This window comes from Pundamilia nyererei, unplaced genomic scaffold (genome assembly GCF_000239375.1).
Source record: "Pundamilia nyererei isolate P.nyererei 1_Seehausen unplaced genomic scaffold, PunNye1.0 scaffold00042, whole genome shotgun sequence".
In the NCBI taxonomy this organism is placed as follows: domain Eukaryota; kingdom Metazoa; phylum Chordata; class Actinopteri; order Cichliformes; family Cichlidae; genus Pundamilia; species Pundamilia nyererei.
This window is the reverse complement of record NW_005187443.1, coordinates 1,759,054-1,775,966: the sequence shown is the minus strand read 5'-3', so window position 1 is coordinate 1,775,966 and position 16,913 is coordinate 1,759,054. Positions and strand designations below refer to the sequence as shown.

Sequence of the window (16,913 nt, the reverse complement as noted above, 5' to 3'; positions counted from 1 at the left end):
CTTGAACATGACAGTAAGTTCACTGTACTCAAAAGGAGAGCTCAATACAAAAGAGCACCTTTGTGATGTGGTGTAAGGGAAGACTTGCTTCATGCAAGCAAACAAATCTGCAGCAACTGTTTGATGATGTCGTTTCAGTATGGACCCAACTCTCTGAGGAATGTTTTGATCACTTTTTTGAATGTATACCACAAACAATTAAACAACTCTGAAGGCAAAAGGGACCCCAACCCAGTGCTAGCAGGAAGTAACTGATATCATGTTTGGTGAGTGTATATATGATTTTAGACATGCTAAATGGGTTCAGTGGGAGATTATCTAATATGAAACACTATATTTTAAAGTTTCAGTCTTATGACTATGGGTGTCTCATGTGACACTGTTTATTGCTGAATGAGGTAACAACAGTGTACAGCTGCCAGCAAATGAAAGTACTGCAATATTGATGCATTTGTAGTATTATGAGCAGCATGTCTGTGGTGTCTTTCCAGGGGGAAATGCTGTATTAAGTTACTGCTAATGTAAACCAAACATTTCCTACTGCTGCAGCTTCACATTAAAAGCATTTCACCGTGGAAACATGAGTTGACCTTTTTTATTAAGTAATCTGCCACTGACTGCAAAACAAGACAACAGTCACTTTCTGCGATTTTTGACAGCAGATCAGTTTGAAATATTGCACGGAGTAATGGAACAAGAGGGAGAAACCGCAGCGAGCTGTTAGATGAAGAGCTGCAGGCGACGTCTTGGTGAGGTAACCAACTTTCACTGTGCTTTGCTGTTCGCAGGCTCATGCCGTGTGCAGCATAAAATCAGATCACAGTTGTTCGCCGAATGATGGAAAAATGGCTATAATTTGTGAACTAGCTTGTTTTGCTGCCCCCAGAATTGTTTGACCTGTTGTTTTAAAGTGCTGCTGCTTTTACCACCAGTAGCTTAACTACAGGTTGTGCCAAATCAACCAAGACTTAAACCTTTGAAGCTGACATTTTAAGTTATAATTCTTAAGATTTCACCCCATGTTGGATTTTTTAATACCTGAGGTTAGACATGCATTGTAATTATGCAGAATTATTTGACCTGTTGAATCATATATCTGCTGTTTCAGCATATTAATTGCTGGTTTACTGGTGCTAAAAGTGTAAAAAGAAAATGTGTATAACTTTGGTTATAAAATAAGGCGTCATCAATTGCTTGGGAATGAATCATTCTTTTAGAAATTTGTAAAGAAATAGATAAGTGCAGAGTTTATACACCAACCATTCAAACATTAAGAGCTATGACCTAAATACTTTTGATCACATTGTGTACACTTAATGAATTATTTAAAATTCTCTTGAAAACATGGCAAAAATCGAATTCACGAATTCCCTCGATTTGAGGTTAGGGTAAGGTTAGGTTTAATTTAAGGGAGTAGTGCCATAGGCTCATATTTGCTTTGGCATGTTAGGCTTATATTCATATTCTCTGGCAACCAGCGTGATATTTTCAGATATTTAAATGTATGCATGTGTAGAAAATACAATATAAAAATGGCCACGTTCAAAAAGTATTCTCACACACAGTGATACATGCACTACACCTCATCTTCTCTCAAGACATTTTTTGCCCATGGGTATACCAAACAGCCAGGTGTTATCGTGCTCCCCTATGAGTCCTGTTTTCCTTCCCAGAGCAATTAATGACAAACTGGAGTTGGAAATTGTGGCCCCAAAATGGCTGCCTATCTAGAACTGAGGTGTCACATCACCCTGACAACCGGGGCAAGCCCTCGGAGTATCATCAGTGTGCACCAACAAAGCCAGGAGTCAGAGTTCATCCCACCTCGTGACCTCTCTGTGGAATTGATCTGTTGTGGTGGAAATGGGATTTTGGTGCTGCATGATTCAGACAGCAGCAAGTAAATGAAGTCATTTTCTGTCTATGATGATTGATTGCATGTATCATGTATGACATCAGATCCAACAAGCCAGTTTTATAGTCAGAAAGAACACGAAATAGAATTAGGTTAATTATATGTCACATTTATGAGCGCGAAATCGTGCGTGTGCGTGGGTGTCAAAGGTAGGAATGTGCACGGTGCAATCGAGTGTATAGGTGATGTTGTCAAGAAGCTGGTGTTTGTAAAGAGACTTGTGTGTTTTCAGGGCAGCCAGTCAGTCAAGGAGAGGAGCTGTCAGCATGGCTGATCTGTGCAGCCGGTGCTCGGCACAAGCAGAGACGCCTACCCATGTCAAATGTCACAGCGCTAATCTCTTTCCAATGCAGGCCAGGTATAACTGCAGGGGCATGAGGTACACACACCTCATTGCTCCACATAGTAAGAGCCCCTTGAGATCCAGCAATTCGCAAATCTACAGGATTTATCTTAATAAAAAAATAGCACCCTGTTGAGATTATGATGGCATATGTGTAATCCACTAATTTTCCAGTTCTTACAGAGCAACGGGGATTACTTTCCTGGTCATATCAAGTATGGTGGCACTGTATAAACTAAGCTGAACTCTTGGTTTTTATCATCCAATGGTGAGTGGAATGTGATTCGCATACTTACATTATTGTGTTTAATTATGCAAAACAAGGTCTAAATGTATGTGGATGTACTTTTATATCAAGCTCATAATTTCATGTTGTGTGTTAAACTAAACAAAGGTTTTAAGACATGTTTAGGCCACACATCTGCTGCAAGGCCGCTTTGCAGATAATTCCAAAGGTTTAATGTGTTATTGAATGTGTTTGTGGCCTTGTTTGTTTTTGCCTAAGGGGAGATAAGTCACCGCCTCTTATCCCTGTGTCAACAAACTTCCACTGGAAGACTGTTCACTCCACACATGACCCAATAAAATGCTTTTTTCCCCCCTCTGGAAATTAACGAATTCTCTGTCTCCAGATCAGCAGCTATTTTTGTATATATGCATTTGCATAATAAGTGCTTAACATTTATAGCTCCCCTTATTTATCACATAGTAAACCTATAGTTTTATGTGTAAGTTAGATTGGAATCTTCGCATATAATAAATACATTTTAAACAATCATAATATTATAGATATTATAGCTATAGGTATCTGTATCTATGTAGATATAGATCCGGCTTATGCCAAGAACACAGTGTCATTTTCAAAAGATGCACATTTGAAACTACTGCAGTAATTTTGTTCCTGGCACATCCCTTCCAATCTCTAACAAATTGTTGCTAATCAAGTTAAAGAGGACCCCCCCTGCCCTTCTTGTCCCTCTAAACTTTTTGAGCATTCAGTCATGCGCCTGCCATTTCCTCATCCCTTTGTGCTCTTCCTACTAAATTACTGAGAGGTGATATACAGCCCGAGTGTCCCAAGGCTAAAGGAGATTTAGAACTTTGTCCCATATGAAGGAGAGGTGAGAAAAGACATTACTATGCAGAATAGGTAATATTGAAAACGCCAGAGCACTTTACGGTGCCCAATGCAGATTATCAATCTATTTGTGTAACTTGGCTACTTCATTTCCCTTTTCATTTATTTGCCTTGCTGCAACCGTTTACAGTGCTGAAACTGAAAATTGAAGCAATATTCCTAGGCAAAATAGCCATCTTCTGAGGGATAGAGTGACCTCTTTTGTTGAGCTCAGAGGAATCTTTTGAGAGAAATGGCATTTCTACATATGATTATCTACACCTTGTTTATAGATTCTTCTCCAAGGCCTTCAGTTTTGTCACCGAGAATTTATCGGGGCATCTTGTCTTATTAAAGAGCAACACTTGCCACCATTGTGCTGTATTAAATTTAGCACCACGGACAGAGGCACGCTTTGCTTGTCTTCCCACTAGTTTCAGCACCGTGGATAGAGGCTTATCTCAGTCAGCATTCCTGTGTTTAAAAGCCTTTTTGTTGTTGCTGTTAAACAATTGCAATCTGTGAGGCTGTAAATATTAACAGTCCAAGTCTTGATTTATTTTGCTAATGAGCACTGAAAACTTAATTATAATTCCATTGCTTCAAACAAATATGAAGGGGGGTATAAAATAACAGTAAATAAATGTGGAAATTGTCTGACAGACTGGGTGTTTTGAGTATTGCGGAAAGGATTTGCAAGAGCTACACAATCGTATTTGAGTATACCCAAATGGACTGGAATAAGTGCCATTTGGGGAGTGCACAGACACGCTGTAACACGTCTTTCTCGCTAACTGCGTGTCATCAGTCCGATGGGCTCAGCCACCGCAGCCTCTCCACTACCTCTCAGGTAGGTTGTGTGACGAAGCAGACCACGAGGGACCCGTTGTGGCGCCATACCTTGCGTAATCATCGCGATAGTACCCACTGAACATAATTACAATGATTTGTGCCCTCCCATTTCACCCTTGTATTAAAAAATATTGCTGCAGGTAACTCAGGCGTGAGCGCAGACAGGACTGCTGTGGTGAATGGAGTGTGGCCCCGAGGGAAAGCTTGGAGAGCAGAGCACAGTGTCATGCCAAAGAAAGCCAAGTCCCACCCCCCGGCCCCCCTCCTTTCTCCACTACCACCACCATCACCACCACCCCCGCAACTGCTGGGGCTCGGTCATGCCGTGAGAACGGGATGACATTACCGGGCCATTTAGCTGGCGGAAGAGCGGAAAGAGGTGAGAGAGGCGCTGTGTCGCCCTGAGAGTGTGTCTTTTGTTATTTAATGGTTAGCTAATTTCTGGGCGGGGTGTCGGGTGGGGTTTCCACACATCCCCCCCCCCCCCCCCAAAAAAAGAGGAAAACAACATAGCACAGTACGAATTTTAAGAGTCATACCCTGGCCTTTCTGTGGCACCTCGGCGTACATATGGCTGCGCGCATGGCAGTCCCCCAAGGGCCCACTGTGAGGTAATGGGTCTGAATCATTCTATTTAAAAGGAGTGTCCAGCAGACACAACTGCCAAGAGCCAACTAGCTTAACTTCACTGTGAGTTATTCATCGTTAACATTCTGCTTTGCTGACCGCTAAAATGGCTTTCATTAGATTGGATTCAAACAGGATTATCAGCATTCTTATCATTTATACACTAACAAGACCCCGGGTGTTGCTGTTCTCCTCTGGGGATACAGATAAACATGTACTTACTCCCAAAGGAAACAACCAGGAATGGCAATTATCCCACTGAGAGGTCGTTGTCCAAGCTAATAGGAAGCTGATGTAACCATCTGATCTTATATTCAGCTGAGGTTTTGGTTACAGTGAATGTTCAAATCCACCGCCGTTGCACCTTCCCCGTGTAACGTCGCAGATTTCCGTTTGCGGTAGTTTGAATCAGATGATACTTGCTGTTATATAACAGAGGTTATTCTGTTTAGTCCATTTTTATCACAGACATAAGCACGCCTTTAATTGGTGCATGCCTTCAATGGGAAATGTGTAAACACCTAACTCGCTCAAACTGTCAATTTTATAATGAAGGACTGCCAAAATAATCAGAATAAGGCCTCCGGTTTTATTTAAATTCAGATTTGTTGGTGCCTTCAGGTTCGTAAACTAAAACGATTTGATGAAGAAGCTGAGTGAATGTTTAGCTCATCAAATGATCAACAAATGATCAGGAAATATCTTTTTTCTTTCTTTTTTATGATTTTGAGCTCATTTCTGGTGTAAATGGAATCAAAATGTAGTCGCCCCCCCACCCCATTGTCTTCATTACCTGAAATAACCCGAATGGCTTTTTTTCTTCCTTTTTTTCTTCCTTGTGCCCCCTCTCTACGCCACTCGGCGGTGCTCACAGACTTCCCCTTTCTGAAAATGAAATAATCTTTTCGGTGTGACTTTCGAAACGGCAGAAGAAAGTAATAATAATACGTAGTCTAAACCGCTGCAAAAAAAAGCTGTGCTTGCTTTTGATAACAGCGAACAGTCGAAGCCGTGCGAGGAATTCTCCATTCGTGTATTTTTGAGCTTCGCCTGCAAGGCTGTGTTTCAGCACCACGGAGCTGTCCACCGTCCTGGAGCGAAGCGAGGATGCAGCGACTCGCTGCTGCTGCCGTCGAGGATGAGGAAGGTGGATGAAGGATATGCAGAGTGACTTGAGCACATAAAACAATAAATAAACCTCCGATTAACTGCAGACACCATCAATTTGTGGTCAATGTTTATTTTCACTTAATAGTAGGTACATTTCTGAAAATAGCTGTACGGCTTATTACTCCTGATAAAAACTGTGTGTGAGAGAGTCTTTGTCTGTGTGTATCTGCGTGTGTGAGTGTTTGTCAGTCACCCAAGTATTGCATTCTTAAGTTCTTGAAAGTGTAGTTATTTGCTCTGAGTAGGAGCACAAAGGACCGTATTCTCTATATCTCTCTATTTATAGACCCTCTCCCCTCGGTGGAATGTACCATTGTCTACTTGCCGAAGAAAAGGGGGGGGGGGGGGACAGAAATATGCTGGGTTTATATATGCCGAGTTTAAAGCGCCCCCCCTTTATTCTAACCTCCCCTCTGTTCTGGCAGAGATCGGACCGACCCTGTTCGTTTAAACCGAGAAGACACCCTTACAGACTCCTCAATGCAAAAAAATAAAAGGGTGCCAAGAAGCTGGGACGAAGGAACGTGGGTGTAAATAGACAGTGAACGCTCTTGGTCTCTCTCCCTCTCTCTCTCTTCTCTCTCTCCCTCCCCTTCTTCTTCCCTCTCTTTCTCTCTCTCTTTTATGAAATCAATGAACGAGTTATTGGTTAGGACATAAATATAAGGAATCAAAGCCTCCACCGGGACCAACGGCACTGCGCGCTTTTGATATGCGTCTTCGCCAAATGCTTCATGTGTTTTCAAATCATTGTAAATACTGGCTTTGATAGGACGAGAGCGGAACCATCCCTGGTACGGCTTGGTCTCGGAACCAAATTTTGACCAAGACTTCCACCAGCTTTTTTCCAACGTAAAACGAGACTCCACCATTACCATCTGCTGCTGTTGTACCCATCCCAACTCACTGGCCGGTCCGAAGATGGCAACTTTAACCAACGGGCAGGTGGACGGCACGGTGCACGGTGTTGGTGTGGTCTCCGCCAGCACGAACGGGCTCGTGAACGGATTAAACCACAGCCACAGCCCGGCGGGATGCCCGGCCACCATCCCCATGAAGGACCACGATGCCATCAAACTCTTCATCGGTCAGATCCCCCGCAACCTGGATGAGAAGGACCTCCGGCCCCTCTTCGAGGAGTTCGGCAAAATCTACGAGCTCACTGTGCTCAAAGACCGCTTCACGGGCATGCACAAAGGTGGGTTATGCCCATATTCCCCGCGACACCTATGGCTCTATTTGTTTTTGCCAGAGTGAAATCTGTCACACGTTTGGTGAGAGCGGGGCGCCTGAATCATACGGGATTTAATAGGTAGAGCAGCGCAATTGTTGGCCAATTGTTTCTATAGTGCTGGAGCTTGAATTACTTTTCTGCATGTTTATTCGCATTTTGTTTCATTTGTGGCACGTAGAGGGGGACATTATTTCCAGCGTCTGACTTGTCACTGGCTCCCAAAATCAGTGCTTCATTTTCTACCCTATTAAACACACATATGCAAGCATAAGAGTGTCACGAATCGGGAGTCACGACGGCATGAATATGTGTGGGGGGTGATTTTTAGGAGGACCAATGTTCCTATAGTGTGCACGGGAGTATTCACACATCTAGTCCAGCGGTTGTAAACGTGCTTTCATTCACTCTGCTGAATCCTGATTATTAACCTGGTGTTTTCACGTTGCAATAGCAGGGAGGCTGTTTGATTGCCTCAAAGCAATACATTCTGTAAGTCGCTCAGTGTGTGTGTGTGTGTGTGTTGGGGGGTAGTTGGGTGGGGGTTGTGATGAGTTGGCGGGGGAGGAAGGGAGTGAGTGAGGGAGGGTGTGCGCGTGCACATGTACACGAACGTGTGCAACAGTGGAAGGACTATGAGCATGTTGTAATTTTGTGCAGCATTTAAGCCTTTGTCAGTGTTTCAGGTTTGGGTGATCGAAGTGATTCCCTCTTAAAAATAAAAATAAAATGAAGAAATCGCACTAAAGTGGTGATTGCATATAGAGGTATTATTTTAACCAGTTTTGAAATATTCTAATCAAATACTGCCTTAATAGCTTTTTCTGTACCAACAATGACTGACCCTGTCAGGGTTGCCTTTGTTATAGAATTGACGACAGTGAATCATCATAAACTTTTGATGCAACAGTGTTATATGCCCTTCTGGTGTAATATAAAGAATTGAAGTGCTCCAGCATGAATGATGGTGCCTTACCCTTGCATTTTATTTTCTACTCTCACGGGAATAGTCATTCTGTGGAAATCACCATCTAGTGAGAGGTCACAAATTGATCTGCTATACCGGCAGGACACATCGCAGGGTGAAAAGTAAGCTGCCACTTTTCAGGACCCCTCTCCTTTGCCTTTTAAGCCATCACCCCACACCCTGAACCTTTGCCTCGTGCAAACAATGTGTGACATCCACCATGTGTCAGGAAATGATTATGATATACAAATAAATTCCAGAGGACAGAGAGTGTGTGCAGACATTGAGGGAACCAAAGAGGCAGGAGAAGAGGAGGAGGAGGAGGGGGGTGTATCTTTTATTAATAGCCCAGCTGTAGTAGAGACTCCCTGTTGGACGGTTAATCACTAGTGGCCCCAGAACTATAGGCATGGCTCGCCAGCTGATTCTAAGAACTGTCTCCTAACTGCGATATACGGTCCTGCTTCCCAGGCTGAGCCCCCGCTTTCATTAGCGAGCCCCCGCTGTGCTCATATTTTAACTAGCTCGAGGCACCAGCTACTCCTTGGCTTACCAGCTCACTGGCTCACTGCGAGCTGTTTGAAGGCCGCGTTTGCCCCGCACCCTGAGGTTTCCGTAGAAGATGCCCAAATTAGCAGTAAAAGACAGTACATCCCACGGATAACGGGCAAAGTGACCGACTGTCGTCACACTGGGCTTATTGAACACTGCACAATATCGCATGAACTAGGTACAGTAAGCCATCACAGGAAGATAAATGCAGTTCGCAAATATTAAAATATATATACGAAGAACCTGTTTTCTAAAGAGATCACCATTACTGATCTGCAGAAATGAAAGTGAAATTAATCCATGTGAACGAATTTGATAGCAGTTTTATGTATGAACACATTTGAACTGGCTTTCAAGCTGCTACGCTTCCCCGTCAGCTTTTCCGCATATGTGTGGCTCTCCCCTTTCCTTTCAGTTTCTTCAGACTGTTTGCATTTGTCCTCTTACAGAATAGAGAGCATCAAGCTGAGGGCATGATGACCCTTTAAGGTGTGAAATGCTCCAGTGGAGTGAAGTCTATAGAACTGTCCGGCAGAAAAGTCCTCTTCCATCTTTTCTCCTTTTCATTAACTCTGCTTGATTCCATTCATTCCTTCCCTTCCTTCGCTCTTCTTTTCTCTTCACTTTATGCACTGACACCTTGTGTGTTCGGTGACAGTGCATCTTGTTCTGTAATGGTTGTGGTAGTACAAAGCCCCAGCTTGAACCACAGATTGTAGATGATCGACTGCCATTTACTTTACAATTTTGTTCTACCTCTGCTTTTCCATGTAGCACGTAGCTGGTAACTGTTATTGTTAACATGGTAATGCCTTGTCTGGGGATACTTTTGTGTTCATTTAACGTTACTCACAGAGACATGGCATTTTAACAAAGACATAAGCATGGTTTTCAGGGAGATAATACACAGCTTTTTCTGCTATGGCAGGAAATAAAAGACCCTCATCCTTTTCTGCTATACATCAACAGGCATAAAGAACAGCCTTTGCTATGGTAATGCTACCGCTGAAGAAAGCTACCCCTCTTATTGCTATTGTCAGCTGTGCCTGTGATACTATTGCCATAACCCTCCCCATAATGACCCCATGTATCATTAGTAATCTAGTCTTTAGGATTGTGTCCCCTTGGAATGGAGGGGAGGAGGGAAGCTTGGGACGGAGGTCGACAGAGCTTGGTAGCGGGTGCAGGGACACCAGTGCAGGCCTACATTCTCCCAATGATTTTATTTCTCTCCCCTCTGCGACTCAGCCATGCTAATAGAGGCCATTTATAATGGTCACCGGCTGCTGCTGCTGCTGCTGCTGTTGCTGCTACCAAGCACAACGGGACGGCGAGCACAAAGAGCCAACCCTTTCTCTTTTCTCTGGCAATGCTGCATGGGAGGTGGAGATCCATTCAAGAAGAGCAGGTGTAGATGTGATTGCTAGCACTATTCATCAACCTGATTTCGTGTAATAATCACTGGGGCAATTGAGCTGTGATGATACGGGGGAGCACATTTAATAACCAAAGGTGTTATCTACTGTTTACTGTTGTCACATCATCACGCAGCATTGTATTTCTTGGCAAACCTTTATTGTCAGCATCTTTCTTTCCTCTTAGCAAACACAACTGTCACCAAGTTTGTTTTAGGGCCATTGTTTCATTTGGTGCTTATTTAATGTGAGTAATATATTTGTCCTTGGTCAAACTAAATACATTAGCAGCGGCTCTCGCCATAGGCTCCGACAGTTAAAGTAGTTACAAAGCTGGAGAGTTGCTCAAAGTCAAGGCAGGTGTTGAAAACTCATTTAGAGTTGGGCCAAATTGTCCGTTTTGACCTGGGAAGTGATGTAAGCGAGGCGCCACAGGTCTTTGGCCGAGACTACACCCTTTCATAAGGCTTTCTCAACTTACACAAGACACTACTAACCCAATGAAAAGAAATGGATTGGCTGTTAAACCATTTTATAAGTCCATCAATACTGCAGAAATTTATTTGAATATTTACGATGGAATATGATTGAAATCAAATAAGCAGAGATGTAGTGTAATGACCGACTGTAATCTTGTTTAAATTTACCCATACTGCAGATGCCTTATGCTGCAGATGGGGACTATAATCTGTGCAGGTCATAAAGGGAGTTATGGTTCTCTCGAATTCCCTCACTTTAGATATTATAGCTCTTTCACCTGAATCTGTCAGGCAAGCAGATTTAGAACAGAACAGCTCATTTGGCTTATCATTCTCAGTGAGGCCAGAAAGTCATGATGCCAGTAACATGAAAGGATCTTTTTTTTTTCAGGAAATTATATGTTACAGGTTGTTGGATGCAAAAAAAAATTATTTTTTTATTTTTATTTTTAAAAAATGGGGCAATGAAACCAAATTTAGCTTTGAACAAGAAAAAGAACGAAGTACGGGTGTGTGTTTTCGTCCTGCAGGTCTGCGTTAATGCAGCATGCGTTCCGGCCGAAAAATTTCACTCCGGTTGCATCATCCTCTCTGTGGGATCCTTCCCTCTCCTCCTCTCGCATTCAGTTTTGGATGACTGTGTGAGTGAGTGTGTATGTTTATGTGCTCCTTGTCTCCTTGGCCCGTGTTCCACTCAGCGCCGTTCAGAATGCACGCTCAGGTCTCACATTGTGCTCCAAATTTATGAAGACGCATCGATTTCGAGTGTTTCGTCAGGGAGAAAGGCAGCATGTGTCGTAGAGGAAGGCACTTCATACCAAAGTAAACTCAACAACCGGTGCCATACCGCGCCCACTGCCCTGGCAGAGCCCAGAACTGCCAAGCAACAAGAAGAAATCGAGAGGCGGAGCCAGAATGAGGAGTACAGTGAGTCTAATTTGTCACGAGGACCGTTGTCAAACCAGTGCTGCCTCTGTTGTCCATTATTATTGGAGGGGACTGTTAGATGGGGGCTGGCTTATGGCCGAGCGGGGAGCCAGTTAGTCACACTGAGAGATGGTCTGACCAAGCCAAAGGAGGCAGTGCTCATGGAGCTTGTGCAAGGATTAGCATGCTAACAGCAGGTTTGGAGTTATGTGGCCTGTCAGAGAGGTGGAGCCCTCTGGCTCCCCTGACCTCGGCAGTCCTCTCATTAAACCACTGACCTTTACATACACAGAGAGATTATGTAAAGAGAAGGCTGTGCACCTGCCTGTTCACCTCATTTCATGTCCTCAAGATTGATGCAAATCAACTGACACACACTAAGCATTCAACCTGCAGCAAACTTTTTTTTTTTTATCTTTTAATAATTTTTGTTAATAACAACAGCATACTTTCTAATAACTGTTTCTTTCCTCCACTAACACAATGCACATCATTTTTGTATAATTAGAATTCAAAAATTAGAAACAACTGCCTTGTGGTTCAAACCTGTTCCACGTGATAAAGTTGTGGCCAACAGCGGTCAGTGGCGGTGACAGATGTTTCCAACACTTTTTAAGGTGACTCTTTGAAAAACTTGTATGTACATTATAAAAGCTTTCTTGTGTTTTGACAGAGTTAACCCAGGGCTGAGTTCAAATAAAGCATGCCTTAAATCTTTCAACAACATTTGGCTTTTTAGTTTTTCATAAAAAGATTGCTGAGATGCTTGTGCCACAATCTGCGTTTTTTCTGTCTTTGTTTCCTAATCTTGCTTTCTTATTGCTGTGTTCATTGCCCCCGTGTGCTTTTTTTTTTTTTCAGAGGATGAAAAAAAACCAACCTTTTTTTGACAAGTGCTCCTTGGAGAGGTAAATGTTTTCGGTTTTCAAGGCTCTTGCATCAGTTAAATATTATTGTGCTTTGTGGTAAATTTTTTAAAAGTTGATGCTTTGGGCCTCCTCAATCTTTTAGCTACCCTTAATACTACTTCAACGCCCCCTGCTTCAAGCACCGGTGGCCGATTGTGGAGATGGAGAATGCAATAATTTTGAAATGTTGGAAAGTCTTACATGTTTTTTTTTTTGAGTTTCATTTTGTTTTGCTGCTGATTGTGTTCAAGTCTGCAGTGCTAATCATAGAGCTTCCTGTGAGGAAGAGCTTTGTTTTTCCTTTCAGCTTAATAAGGTTTCCTTCAGTTTTTCAAAATTTTAATGTATTTCAAAATGATAGAGATGATATATAAAAGCATGGTCATGGAGCTGCATGTATGCTAATATAAAAAATATATAACGTGTCTTTTTTCTTTGTTTAACTGTCTAGATTTTGCATTTAGTTTCATTTCTAGAATACTTATCTGTGGCATACAACTACACAGGCACTCCGCTCTATATGTGGTTGTTGAGTGTAAAAGGTTTAACAATAGTTCCTTTTGTTCAGCAGTCAAAGGATTATGAATCTCTTCTGTTTTTGAAGTTAGAAGCTGGTGTTTTGCCTTTTCGATTAGAACTTCTGGCTCCTTTTATCAAGCTTTGCACAGTCAGGAGGCATTATGGTCGGAAATTTTATAATACACATATCTGTGTCTGTGCACCTGTGTATTTAAAGCGAGGTATACATACATTTTCTATATATATCTGTCATCTGATCATCTTTTTATATGCATACAGTTTAGAATTATGTGATCTGTGCGTATCAGCATACAAGAAAACACAGTGCCACATGTGCTTACAGTGCTGTGAGTTCAATCATAGCCACGGTAGCGCTCAAGAGTGACTTTTTTTAATGCTTACTAATATATCTTGGGTCCAAACCTGATTCAAAATCTCAGTATGCTCATAAAAACGGGCCCAGCTGCAGCTCTCTACTGCAGAGGCTTTCCACAAGGAAATAGCAGCATGACACAGCAGCAATATGAAAAATAGAACCAAAGTTTGTCACAGCCAACTGTGGCAATGGCCCATTAATGCATACCCTGCAAGCATTAATTCTTGTTACATATCCGGCTCCAAAGGACTCTCATTCCTTTCAGTCCCCGTTCAAATAGATTAATATTGTTTCTGTTTTGACCCTTTCTTATATTGTTCTTGAGGCTAAATTTGGTTTTAATATCACAAAAGCAAATCATTGCTATTACCTTGCAAACAGACACAGCTTTTTCAGACTGTAATGCATGTACTTTCAATTACCGTTTTAGCCCCTACAAGACTGTTTCATGTAGACTAAACAAATCATTCGGCTTTGGAGATTTATGCTTTATAGGAAGTTGAATTGATGTTTATTCTCAACCAAATTGCTAAGCATAACTCAAAGTGGCGTATCTAGGTCCATCTGCTAGGATATTCTAAGGCAGGGATTACATGAGCCGTGTGCTATCGTTGCACGCAGAAAACACCTCATGGGCTGTCAAGCATGTGTGACTTGTCAGGCCAGATGCATATTTAGCCTTCTCTGTATGCTTGCATACAACCTCATACGCTGCGCCATGACTGCCACATTTTGAGCGTCCCTGATTCCAATTCCGTTTCTTCCCATCTCCCTTCATGCCTATTTCATGCCCCCTCCAATTAAAAATGCACCACGTTGACTTGTAAAAGGAAGGTGGGAATGGAGGTTAGGGCTTTTCAAAGAGCCCCCTCAATTATTCAAAGGCAAGTTTGATTCAGAAAATGGAGGATGATTAATAAGTTATGTGGAAGTTTTCGAGGGTTTGGGTAGCAAATGTAGTGCAAGATGTTCTGACAAAACTAGGAAAAGCATCAACCAAACAGACATGTTTGTTGTAAATTAGGCTTGACAAGTTTTGACTTCCAGAGTTAGCCTCATATCAAAACTACTTGTTCTCTTTGTAATATATAAGTGTGGTTTCATGAGTTAGCTACTTGCTTCAGAAAAGATTTGTAACTGCTCAGTTTTCTGTTCGGGGAAAATGTGTCGTTTGCACAATCCTAAACGACATCAGCTTTGAATTTGTATATCAAATTTGTATTTGTTTCTGAATACCCACTGGGTCCATTTTCATTCCCTCCAAAATGTGCATTTTGCCATCAGATATTACCATTCAAATGATATTGGCATCACATTGAGGGAAAGTACATCAAGGCTTTATTCTGTCCTGCTGGTTGGAGAGCAGATAGACCAAAACATATCGCTGCAGAGGGAGATGGTGCAAGAGTGCGTAAAACGACAAGGAGCTCTAGACAGAGAGAGCGAGAGAGACTGGGGGAGAGAGCACGAGAGAGGGAAGCAGAATTAGAGACATGTTGAAACAGGGATGATGTAAGAGAATGCGTGAAAAGAGGCAAGGGAGATCCATGGAGGAGAGCGCTTGGGTGGGGGGCTGCACACAAAGACAAAAAGAGAATATCAAGAGCCGGAGCGATATAAAAGAAGGAGAGCGGAGATTGTAAAGGAAGGTGCAGTCTAAAAATGGAGGCATGGAGAGATTGTTCAGTGACAGAGTGAGAAAAAGGAACGAAAGGGAAGACGGAAGGGGCTGAAAAGAAAAGACCGAAAAGCAGGGATGGGAAACGACAGGCAGAGATAGAAGTAAAAAGAGTGAGGGAGTCCCAGAGACAGATGTCGCCCTCGCTGGCCCCGGCAGATTGATAGCTCCTGGCCCAGTTCCATGCCAGGCTCTGACCCCTCTGTCCTCTGCTGTAATTTATAGGCTGCATTTTACCAGATTTAAGCACTACTCTGTGGCCATCATGGCTTGAGAAGGGAGAATGACCTTCCTGGGATGGGAGCAGAATTAGACCCCTGCAGCGCCCAGGTGCCCCAGGGGTAAATAAGGAAGTGCCCTCCATATTAGCATGATCTCTGACAACATGTTAATTGGACTTGTATACTTGTCAGTGGTGTGTGTGTCTGTTTGTGGATTTTCCTCACATGCTACTTTTTGAAGTTTGATCTTGACTGCTATTTAAAGTTGCTCACGTGAGGGTGCAGCTGCGTAGGTCGCTTGTGGACAGAAACAACTTTTTACTGCATTACAGAGGTTTTCTAGTGTCATTGGCATGCTTCAGCTATGTTGCATCAAAATTGAATGCAATATGCATTTCATCTCATGCAGCAGAAATCCTGGACAACCCAGGATTTTTTTTTTCTTTTTCTGAAAGAAGTTCAAGTGCCAAAAGTAACAACAGTAAAAATTTACAAGCTTCTTCCTTTTTTTTTGTAATGCAGATGTTTCATTTTAGTTTGGAACTGACTAGCTGTTAAAGCTGAAGAACCACCAGATCTTTCTTTATGGAAAAATTAGTTGAAATCTGTATTTGCTGCACTGTGTAAAATTTGTGCAACTTATTGCTTCTGTGCAACTTACTGCTTAAAAGTGTATTGTGCAATTTATTTAAGGTTTTCAGGGGGAAAGAAATCACAGTGGTCTCAAAAACTCACAAAAACTCTGGTATCAAATATGTAACTTGTTGTTATAGGGTTAAATAACAAGTTAACAAGCTGCGACGTGGGATTTGCCTGCAATCTAAAGCCCCCTGTCAAACATAGCTGCCTGGAAAAAATAACTGAGCGTTCATGTTCATCACATGTAAGCTGATGTAGAAAATATCTTTTATGGTCTTTAAGAAGGTTCCATTCCACAAATCTGCACCTCAAAAAGGAGGTTTGAACTTGCATGGACTTATGAAGCGTATTAGCTCACGCCTTTATTTAATTTGGCTTTAATTAGAAGCAGACTGTTGGTGCAAATTAAGTGAAAAAGACTCTGTGAAACTTTGTATTGTGGTTCTTGCAAAGCAAATATGGTGCGTGTGTGTGTGTGCGTGCGTGCGTGCGTGCGTGCGTGCGTGTGTGTGTACATGCACATCTGGAGCGTGCCCCCTTGTAGACTAACTTGGCTGGCTAGCTGGTGGGCTCAGCTGGGTTTGTGCTTGGCCATTCAGAACGCTACCTCAATGCACAAATCAGCCCAGGGAATGATCTGGACAGAAAGCCTTCAGCAAATTATTACAGATTTGCAATTTAATGGCTTCGGAGGTCTCTCCCAGCCCCACACAGGTTCCCAATGAGACAGAGCCTATTAGTTTGGTCCTTTAATCACAGAACAGGAGATGGAACCCTGGCCAAACCTATACATAGCCTGCTTCACTTGGTGTGGAATGATTTCATGGGGTTTATAGATAGAGACAGTGAAGTCTGTGTGTGTGTGTGAGAGTGTGTGAGCACTGGGTAGTTGATAAGCTTTGCTTTCCCCGGAGCAACAGAAGTGTGTGTGTGTGTGTGTGTGTGTGTGTGTGTGTGTGTGTGTGTGTGTGTGTGTG

At 42.6% G+C, this 16,913-nt stretch overlaps 1 protein-coding gene across 3 annotated transcripts in view; it reads left to right on the top strand.

The window, feature by feature from the left end:
• The first annotated feature begins 6,622 nt into the window (after nt 1-6,622).
• The window catches only part of celf4 (CUGBP, Elav-like family member 4), an 88,534-nt gene continuing 78,243 nt past the window's right edge, over nt 6,623-16,913 (top strand). For all 3 annotated transcript variants that reach the window (XM_005731281.1, XM_013910361.1, XM_013910360.1), the window contains exon 1: nt 6,623-7,222. In XM_005731281.1, the coding sequence (XP_005731338.1) occupies nt 6,946-7,222 (277 nt within the window). In that variant the 5' untranslated portion in view covers nt 6,623-6,945. The remainder of the gene's footprint in view (nt 7,223-16,913) is intronic.